The sequence below is a fragment of the Morone saxatilis genome, unplaced genomic scaffold (assembly GCF_004916995.1).
Source record: "Morone saxatilis isolate NCDOM2014 unplaced genomic scaffold, NCSU_SB_2.0 Contig8, whole genome shotgun sequence".
Classification (NCBI taxonomy): Eukaryota; Metazoa; Chordata; class Actinopteri; family Moronidae; genus Morone; species Morone saxatilis.
Window position 1 is genome coordinate 2,308,523 of NW_023340257.1, and position 9,794 is coordinate 2,318,316.

Here is a 9,794-nt window from a genome sequence, read left to right on the forward strand (position 1 = left end):
AAGCTGAAAAAAATATACTTTAAACAAAGACATCACTTGCAGCACACTGCTGTACGGAAGTAAATATGGAGGCCACTGAAGTTACATCAGGTTTTTTTTACAGTTTCATTTATATGTTGATGTGCAGTGGTAAATTTGCGAGCAGGTGACAATGACAATGAGGATGAGAATGAGAATGAGGAGAAAGAAAGCCACATTTTTTATTTTTTGTAGAGCAATGGCTGCTACTTCTGTACAGAAGTGTGTGTAGATGTGGAGTTGGAGCAAATACAGGCCGTATTTCAAGTTTTGCCTGTACAGAAATGTCACACTTTATTCTGACCGTTTACACTGATGTCCCATTGCAAAAACTCAGACCAGTGTCTGACTTAGGACCACATATCAAATTGGCCTAATCAGATTTGAAAAGTCCAGATTCAATGTTATTGGTGCTGTTCACACTGACATGAACGTGTTGTTTGTCTATATCTTTCTGCCCTGTGATATACTGGCATAAGGAGGTGTAGATCATTGGTGCAAGGGTGGATGGATAAAATACTTATTCATTACTTCATCCAATATATATTCCAGTGCACACTAGGATACTGGGAATGATGACTGTTTTATTACATTAACATAAAAACAAAAAAAAACTATGTGTTTGGCATGTTGCTTCATCAGATTTGATTTGCTTTGAGGGGTTTTGGCAACCGAAACAGAAGCACTGCTGTGCACAGGGTATTTTCAATTCCCTATAAATTATAACAGGCCCATAGGCTATACTGGTTCACTTAAATGGTTAGTTAGTTAACCAAATGATGAAGATGTCACTCACTGAATTCATCATTGCCAGCTGGGATGGGTATGCCTTGCAGGGGAAGTGGATCTTCACCCCTCCAATGGTGTACTCCACTGGGGATGCAGCCATGTTCCTCTGTGCCTGCTTCACAGGGCTGCCTTTCTAAACAAGAAACATGTCTGATAAACTTAAATGACCTAAGTTAGTATCAATGTGAAAAAACCCCATGTTAGTTGCTCATTAACACATAAACTAAGCTACTGTAATACACCACATACTTAACTAACACGGTGTTAGGAACGTGTCAACAGTTTAACAAACGTTATTTTTCCCTTTTCTGTGTGTGAAGTTGCCACCTACCTGAGCCTCGAGAGTCAGTGTTAGCTAACGTTATTACTGACTACTTAGCAAGAGCTAATGCTAATGCCAAGTTTTCCACCGTTGGGTTGGTTCATTGCTGTGTCCATATCCAGGGGTTGAACTGGCGACATTCAGTAACGCTGTAGGAAACTGACTGAGCGAACAGACGCTGTTCAGGTCCACTTTGCTCTTCCCATGATTCTTCCCGCTCTCAGAAATCACATTTGAGAACTTGACAGGAAGTTAGCCATATTAGGCATTAGCGCTTCCTGTTGCTTTCAAAATAAAACCATTATTGTGAAACATCATGGAATGTAGTCAAAGTGAAGGCAAACTTTCTGTATTTTCTCTCTAAAAATCATTCAAAGAAATACAGTCTTCAACCAGTTTTTGTTGGGCATGTAAAGTTACCAGTACAGGCGACAAGTGGCAATTGTTACGCTTTTTTTTCCAATGATTGGTGTGGCCTGTCGGTTACAACTTGACGTCATACAAAACACAACGGAAGTTACGTTTGTAAACATCCGCATAGTGCCCGGCATGTCCGTGTTTTCACAGGTTAGTCCCTTATATACTTTGTGATTGTGATATTAAGGATCAATGGGAAAATGCATCTTTATATATGACACTGATATTTTGAACAGGACTACAATAACTAGCTACCAAACCTAACCCATTACTAATAATATTACAGTAATTATTAGTACCCAACCAATGGCGAAATAAAAAAGTATTCTCAAAGAGAGACCAGAATCAAAATGCATTTATGTACTCAAAGTCTAACTGTAACAAAAGCACTTGAATGTAAAGTGATGTCCTCAGCCTGAGACCATTGTGGGATACTGAAAAACAAAGTCACCATCTACTTGCAAAGCATATTCAATTTCCTTGAGGGAGTCATCCCAAAGGGATCAATAAAGTGAAGTCTCTAAGTCTTTAGTAACTGCTTTACTTGAAGGAGCTTTTTATTTAAATAGGTTTATTTCCAGATAAGTGTTTTTCACATTTACACTGTACACATGCATTTTATGCTGTTAGCACAGCCATCTGAATCAGGGATAATAAATGAGTAACAACTCAAAAATAGTATATAAAAATCATACAGGGATCCCGAGCCCAGTAACAGACAGTATTTTCAAAGAGAACATGTCAAACATGAACATTATCCTTCCTCCAACACTGTCAATCAACATCATACAATATTTTTGAACCAATCCATAATGCTACAAATTCTTGTTAGAAATTGCACTTAAAATACATCATCGTCACATAACAAGGTTTTGCAAAGATTGAGACATCCGCATTATCTGCGTAATGGTCATTATGCTCTCAAAAATTTATGTTTCTCACCTGTCATTTGAGAATCAGAAGGAGGGCCCGGCCATGTTCCACAAACTCAAATTTTCAACTTGTTAAAGTTAAAATCAGTTTTGTCCTAAGACATTCTCCATTTGCTTTAATTTCATTTTTGACTGCATCAGTTTCATTTTCAGGACAGAAAACAAGTCCCTTCTCAAAAACAATTAAGGTCACCATAATAGTGCAAAAGTATTCTCTTAGAAAGTCCATGCAGAGTGGATTTACTCACAAATGAGCCTTGTGCATACATCAGTAACAATACAACTGCAGCTGCAGCATGGAGGGACAATGGCTTGTATAAGGAGAATGCTAAAGAAACCTCTCAACAGTTATTGTCTTGTTGCAAACAAAGATGGACTGGTGATGCGAGACAGTCCGTAGGGACCAACATGCTTGTGATGGAGCATTTTTCTTTTTCATACAGATGTATGGCCAAACATGAACAGGACATCACTGATACCTCCAGTGCGGCCACAGTGGAAGTCTGGCCGCACAAAATACTCATCATCATCATCAATTGTAAACATTGGCTTTTGTGTTGGTCCCTCAGAACCAAAGGAAGTCTTTGTTTTAGAGCCACCTGGACGTTCAGCAGAGGGAGAAATCTATCGTTGTAAAGACAGACACTCCTGCTAAAGCTTCAGCACAGCAGAGGGCTGTAGAAAGGCATTCTCGGAAACACAGGAAATCACTGCCTGATGTATGGATGGGGGGGCTCACAGGCCCACAAGTCAAGACACCAAAATGTAGTTTCTTGTGACAAATTACAACAATGTAGGATGATTAAGAGAGTGGACCTGTCCCTTAGGATGTAGTCTGCGATTAAAACTTAATAATACCTTCACTTGAAACCTCACCGGGGCAGATGTGTTATGGCAAAATACATGCTGTCAAACAAAGACGAATGCTACCAACACTTATTACATATATTTATATACCAATATACACAATGTAGTAGCTTATAGTTTGTGACTGTAGCAGCACCTTCAGTTTATATTCAAGACAAGTCTCCAGTGATAAAGTTATAAGAATAAAAATACATAAATATGTTTAAACACAGGGTGTACACACAATGTTATGTGAGGAGAGTGAGGTGGAGATGGAGGCTGTGGTGGAGCTCATCTAAAGTTTCATTAAAGAATGTATAAAAAATATATATTTGTTTTAAATGAACAGTTTGACTTACTTTTCAATGTTCACCTATAAAATGGATAATATTTACACCAGCATCATTAGCTATACTTATTTCTTACAACTGTTAGCAGAAAGAATTGAAGTAAGACATGAATCAAACATTTGATTCTGAAGAAGACAAGAATCTGCATTTCAGGGAGGAAGTTTGAGACAAAGACACAAGATGTCTTCACAAAAACAAGTATTGTACTGGTGCAGGTCTTTCCACAACCTCTGTGAGAATGTGCAGGAGAATAGCAAACAAAAGGAAAAGAAACGCCACTGGAGACGATGCTGACAGTGGGAGGCAGCAGGTTGATGTGTCAGTGTGTGTGTTTCAGCACACACACACTGTGGTCTTGTTGTGCTGCTGGAGAATGGGGGAGACGTTACTGGACTCCTTCTGTTTCTTCTCTGCATTGTGCTGGACTAGCGGCGGCCTGTCGGCAGTCCTGCGCCGGGCTTTCTTGGCCGACGGGCCCGCTTGCGACGCCGATGAGCTGTCAATAGTTCTTTTGCTGTTGGGTGTCCTGCAGCCGACTGTCCTGTCAGTGGGCTCGGACTGACCGGCCAGCTCAACACTACTGTGTGGACACAGCGGAGCCAGAGCGAACGGGTCAGACAGATTCATGTGGTACAGGCTGTTGCTTCCTGACAGTCCGTCCCGCCGCTCCAAAGCAGGGAGGAGCTCACACACGGCGGAGGGAGAGTCTTCCTCTGGAGAGCGCTGCAGGAGAACAGGTTAAAAAAAAATAAGTCAGGACAAACTTCAGCACTCATTTCCAGTGTGTTAGTGATCTGAATTTTTAGATACTCAACTATTGGCTCTCTCCTTTGTTACAGTTGACTTATATAATCTGGTCAAATAAGGCTTCTAAAGACTGTAGTGAAGTGATACCTATGTACGAGATCTCTGTCTAAATGTTACGTAGTAAAATTAAACCATGTAAAAGAAAGTGTTGAAGTCCAGCTGTCGACCACACTTTCCCAAGGTGATGTCCTCAAATGTCTTGTTTTATTCAGTTTACTGTCATAGAGGACTAAAGAAACCAGAAAATATTCACATTTGAGAAGCTGGAATCTGAGAATTTGGATGTTTTTTCCTCAAAGAATTACTCAAAACAGGTTAGGGTTATTGGCTGCAGTTCTACATAAGTGTATTAAAAATACAATGCTTCAGTCATGAACCTGATTCAGGCATCAAGTATACGGGAAATATAAAACACTTTCTAAACTTTCTGTTGAAACTAACTGAAACCTGAACCTTCTGATTTTGTTACATTACCTGTAGGAGAGGAGTGTCAGCGCGGGATATGGAGGTGGGAGGACACTGGGACACCTTGGCTAAGTCGAGCAGCACCTCCTCGTGGTGCAGGGTGTCCTGGGGGGTGCCAGGCTCCTGCAGGGCGATTACGATGGCGCTGGTGTTGTCAGCGCGTAACATCCGCTGGCGCCACCGTAGCAGAGCATGGCTGACCAGCTGACGGGCACTTGATACCCCACATGGTGCCTGCAGCATGAAAGGCCATTATTGCACAGACAGGGTCTGACAGAAGGTGGATATTACTGGCCTCTTGATCTATGATAGACCTCATATATAATGATAACTGCTAAAGAGTTACCTAGCCTTTACAGAAACAAGTCTTTGCTCCGCTCACCATTGCCTCGTCGTTGTTCTGACACATGGAGATAGCCTCCTGGGGTGGCACCATGTTCCACAGGCCGTCGCTGCCCAGGACGATGTAGCGGTGTTTTCTGGGGTCGAGGATCACCACACTAGTGTCTGGCTCGGGGGAAACCACAAACTCCCCGCTGTAGAAGTCATAGCTCCACAGATCACCTGTCGCAGAGAAGAGAAACTTAGCTGAAGGCACCCCTGGTCTGGACAAACTCGCTCCATGAGGACTGGCTAAAGGGATCCATGATTGTTGCTTTGCTTACCAAGAGCCCGGGCTACTGCCAAGAACGGTATCTGGTCAATGACAGTGCTCCGCCGGACGGGGCCGTTGTGACTCAGCCTTGGCCTCTTCCAGACCACCCGGTTCACACCAGATTTCTTGATCACACTGTTAACAGACCAGGGGAGAGAGACGCTGCTGATTACTTCAAACAAAGTATCCACAATTTTCAGAGAGCCACTTTTAGACATTATGGATGGGCTGCAAAAACAAGGATTCCACTCAGCAGCCAGTTTACTAAGTACATGAAGGTTACAATGTTACCAATATTCCATTTTTGTTGAAATTGTTTCAGATCTGGTTTTTCTGCTTTGTTTGTTTTAGTTAAGCTAAAAACTGGGTCTAAATTAAGGTAAATGAATCCTGCTTTAAAGTTAATCATGGTTGTTGCAACATTTCTGATGGTGTGTATTATGACATTTTACAAATACACAAAAAACTTTGTTACACTTTAATGTTTTTCTTAATTTTCTTAATGCAGAAAACTGGAGGGGTAAGTCAAAATATTAGGGATGTCTTGATCCCATCTCAAAGACAAGTATTGCTATATTGAGCCCGAATTGATCATTATCTTTACGCCAGCTGCCACACTCCACTCCACACTGTTTCACCGCAGGCGGGGTTCTGTCCGTGCTCCGGGGAGAGAAAAACAGCAGTGGAGAGCTGACAACCACACTCACCACGTCACTGCAAGTGCAACAAAACCCAAGAAGATCTGTTTTCATCGACCTTTTTTAATCCAATACTTCAAAATGTGCATCACTATACATTATAATGATAATATACAACAACAATAATAATATACAATAATGTAAGGATACTGACATATTGAGTTGAGATAAATTAACTTTATATCCTCCCTCCCATACATATAGGGAGAATCACATATCCATGTATACCATTTATAATTTATGTTCATGGCCCTAGGCCTAATGTTTGGCATAATATGATTTAAAGCAGCACTACTCACTAGTTCTATTATAGAGAGCTATACTGACATTCCCCACAATATGAATAAATTAAATGCAGCATTACATCTTGACATACGTTGCGTGTAGGGTCCATTGAAAATGCTTTAACCCCTTAAACGCACAACTATACATCCCCCTTAAAGCTGTGGAGTTTACCCTGCGATGTAAGCATAAAGGCTTTGTTGTTGTCAATCACAACATCTTATCAGTAGACATGCCACAGACAGTATAAAGAACTTTATCCCTTAAGGCTGATAACATTTTGATCTACTATTGTGCAAAAGAGACGCTTCTTGGTTACAATCACTTCTTTGTCACAGATTGGGGACAGTGCGGGTGCTGAGTCGTGAGAATGAGAAAGTTGTTACAACATTTGTATTCAATCGGTCCCTGTGGCCTTTTTTACAGTTATGGTGATGTGTTCTGGGCAATGGCGTGCTGGCCAGGCTTCAAAAATACCTGTTGCGATGTAATAAGAGCACTACACCAGAGAACAATATTAACCTGAATATTATACTTAAACAAAATGCAGAGGCAGGGTGCCTCGTGGGTTAAGCCTTACCTCCCTCCCAGACCTTCGATACGCTCCCTCTCTCTGGGCAGTTCGGGTTTGTGGTCTTGTGTGACTTCCACAGCTCTGATGAATGGGACTGATGGGTCATCCTGGACGCCAAGAACCACTGCAGAGTCCCCAACGTGGGCAACATACATACGGTTTCCTCGGATGACCACTACGCTGGCTGTGGTGCCCGATGTGCTTGGAAGGCCTGTAAGTGTCTTTGGCCATTCAGCTGAGAAGATGAAAGAGAGAAAATGAATATATTTAATTAGCTACAATAACCATTTAGTGCTTACAAACTGCTAACTGCATATTCCCTTCTTGGTTACAGTAGGGATGGGATGATATATAGATGTATAGATAAAAACACTCAGACAAATGTATCATGGTGGATTTCCATCATCATGATAATTGTGAATATCCTTACATGGATTGACCTGAAGAAGCTGCCTAGCTGGCCAGCATACAGTCCTATGTTGCCTGGCTGGCCCATTGTATCCCCATTAAAAAAAAAAGTGATTCCAGATTTGTGAAAATAATTCCAAAATACAGAACAGGGGAGATGAGTTGCCTATCTGTGATGCAATACATATATGTGCTCCTAACCAAATGTAAGGTAAAGTGATTCCATTGTCAATGCCATATAAAAAGTATAGAGCAATGTTTAATGATTATCGTGATAATATTGTGCATCAACTATATTGAAAAGATAATTGTGACATAAAATGTTCATATCGTCCCATGCCTAGGTTACAATACACTGAACTACACATTTAACATGTATGTGCTGAGCATGGCGCCATCACTGTAACTTGGCGGTCAGTTGATCAGTTTGTCCAGGAGAGTCTCTCCAATGCAATCACAGTCAGACATGCGCTTTACGGAACAGACAGTGTGTGCAGACACCAGCTGGAAAACAGCTAACATGCCCAGGCATATCCAGGCAGACACCCGGCGTCTGTTTGTGTAGCGCACACCGGCTACGTCACTGTTCAATAGGCTTTGTTATGACAAAATATAGAAATATATCAAAATGTACGATAATACACATAGATTGAGTACCAGAAAGTACTAAAATATCGGCCTAAAAACACAGAAAATAACTTCTGAACACTCTTCTGAATTGGTAACCGGTTGTCTGTGTCCGCTGTGGCAGCCAGGCTTTGTTTGAATTGAACCCGGTGGCTACTGCTAACATTTTTAGCCAGTGGTGGTTAAACATGTTAGCCCCATTAATCATTCTGTATTGAAATAGCAAAACTATAGCAAAAATTAAATGCATTTAGTTTAGCCATCTGCTATTTTACATAACTATAACGCTATATAACGTCAAAAGACTCCATTGGGTCCACAGAATATTCTGGTAAATCCGGCTTTCATTAACTTAAGTCAAAACATTTCACGTTAGCCCGCAGACTGTGGTGTAGTTTGGAGGCTGATGTGCTGTTCGTGCTACTCAAACAGAGGGAGAGGCAGACATGGAGTACACCCGTCCCTACTGACAGCTGATAACGTTGTGTTATAACTTAGTAAGGTGTTGGTAAACTTACGGAGCTTTTTCCACATAGCATGGTGGCACGCTACAAATCCTTTGCGTATGGCGGCGCAGACCTCCCGGTCGCAGTCGGACCAGAAGCCCCGCTGCTTCTTCACGAACTCCCAGAGGTAGTCTCGTGCAAACTGCGCAGCCTCGCGACCCCCGTGCCCGTCAAACACAGCGAAGAACGCGACGGAACGGCGGGAACGAGTCGCGGTGCTCGTCTCAGCTCCCGGCGGGCTCTGACCCCCCTGCAGGGATGTTTCCACTGATATATTTAGGTCGTCAGTTCGCTCGGGTTCGCACAATGCATCTGAAACAAGCGAGGACTCCTCGATTTCACCCGTCCGGTCTGGATGCGCGTCCCCATGCAGCAAACTGACCGAGCAGTCTCCCCTGCTGCTATCCTCCGGCTCTCCCGACGTCGGCTCGTCCTCTCCCGGCTCGGGCTCTACTATAACCTCGGTCACATCTTCCATGTATTTCCTGCCTCCTTGGTCGGTAAAAACGCTCACTCGCATCAATAATGCGTTTTCCATGGCTCCAGAAATAAGTCGCTCTCCAATTTTCGGCAGTTAGCATATAAAATTACAGGAAAGTAGAGTTAATTGCAGCGCAGCGTCCTGCCTTTGTTTATGTTCGAGCGTAGTAGGCATGCTCGAACGTGTTGGCGTCAAGCTCTGTCTTCTTCTAAGCACGTGGATGTGGTAGCGCCAATGCAGCTGTTGCCCCCTAGCGGTTGGACCCCAATCGCAAGCTGACACATTTAGGGTCATGTGTAGCAGAAATGTGTGTACAGTTTTTATGTATAAAAGTATTTGAATCAGCAGTATATTTTCGTTGTTTTAGCTCTGTACTCCTGCACTTTTGAAATTGATTTTTAATATATAATTTAAATAATGAGTATGAGAGTAAAGCTGTGACTTCTAGCTTTAATTTAATTGTGGTGGTCACATCCATATTGGGTGAACAGTGTAGGAATTGTAGAGTTCAGCAAAGGGCTTATAGTTGATTTTGGATATATAACATGCACAGCCAGTGCAGGTACAGCAGGCCGTGCTGAAGCTGAATTATCAGAATGTGTCTCAAACTGTTTGAT

General features: G+C 42.2%; 2 protein-coding genes across 2 annotated transcripts in view; both read right to left on the reverse strand.

Moving 5' to 3' along the window:
* Positions 1-1,380, reverse strand: part of brip1 (BRCA1 interacting protein C-terminal helicase 1) — an 84,641-nt gene extending 83,261 nt beyond the window's left edge. Inside the window, exons 1-2 of the mRNA XM_035680703.1 lie at positions 1,139-1,380; positions 815-940 (exon numbers count right to left, since the gene is read on the reverse strand). Coding sequence (XP_035536596.1) covers positions 815-907 — 93 coding nt within the window. The 5' untranslated portion in view covers positions 908-940; positions 1,139-1,380. The remainder of the gene's footprint in view (positions 1-814; positions 941-1,138) is intronic.
* Positions 1,381-2,106: 726 nt separating this feature from the next.
* ppm1da (protein phosphatase, Mg2+/Mn2+ dependent, 1Da) lies at positions 2,107-9,369 on the reverse strand. The gene is made up of 6 exons (XM_035680574.1): positions 8,709-9,369; positions 7,162-7,390; positions 5,612-5,736; positions 5,329-5,510; positions 4,956-5,180; positions 2,107-4,397 (listed from the first exon to the last, which is right to left on the reverse strand). Exons 1-6 carry the CDS (start codon positions 9,232-9,234, stop codon positions 4,008-4,010), a joined length of 1,677 nt encoding a protein of 558 aa, XP_035536467.1. The 5' UTR covers positions 9,235-9,369; the 3' UTR covers positions 2,107-4,007.
* Positions 9,370-9,794: the final 425 nt, after the last annotated feature.

What these genes read in the sequence shown, in the direction of transcription:
- ppm1da (XM_035680574.1), bottom strand. Translation starts at nt 9,234, where the DNA reads ATGGAAAACGCATTATTGATGCGAGTGAGCGTTTTTACCGACCAAGGA. An exon ending in TGCTATGTGGAAAAAGCTCC is followed by an intron (nt 7,391 to 8,708) that starts GTAAGTTTACCA and finishes TCATCTTCTCAG; the next exon opens with CTGAATGGCCAAAGACACTT. An exon ending in ATCGAAGGTCTGGGAGGGAG is followed by an intron (nt 5,737 to 7,161) that starts GTAAGGCTTAAC and finishes GTCTGTTAACAG; the next exon opens with TGTGATCAAGAAATCTGGTG.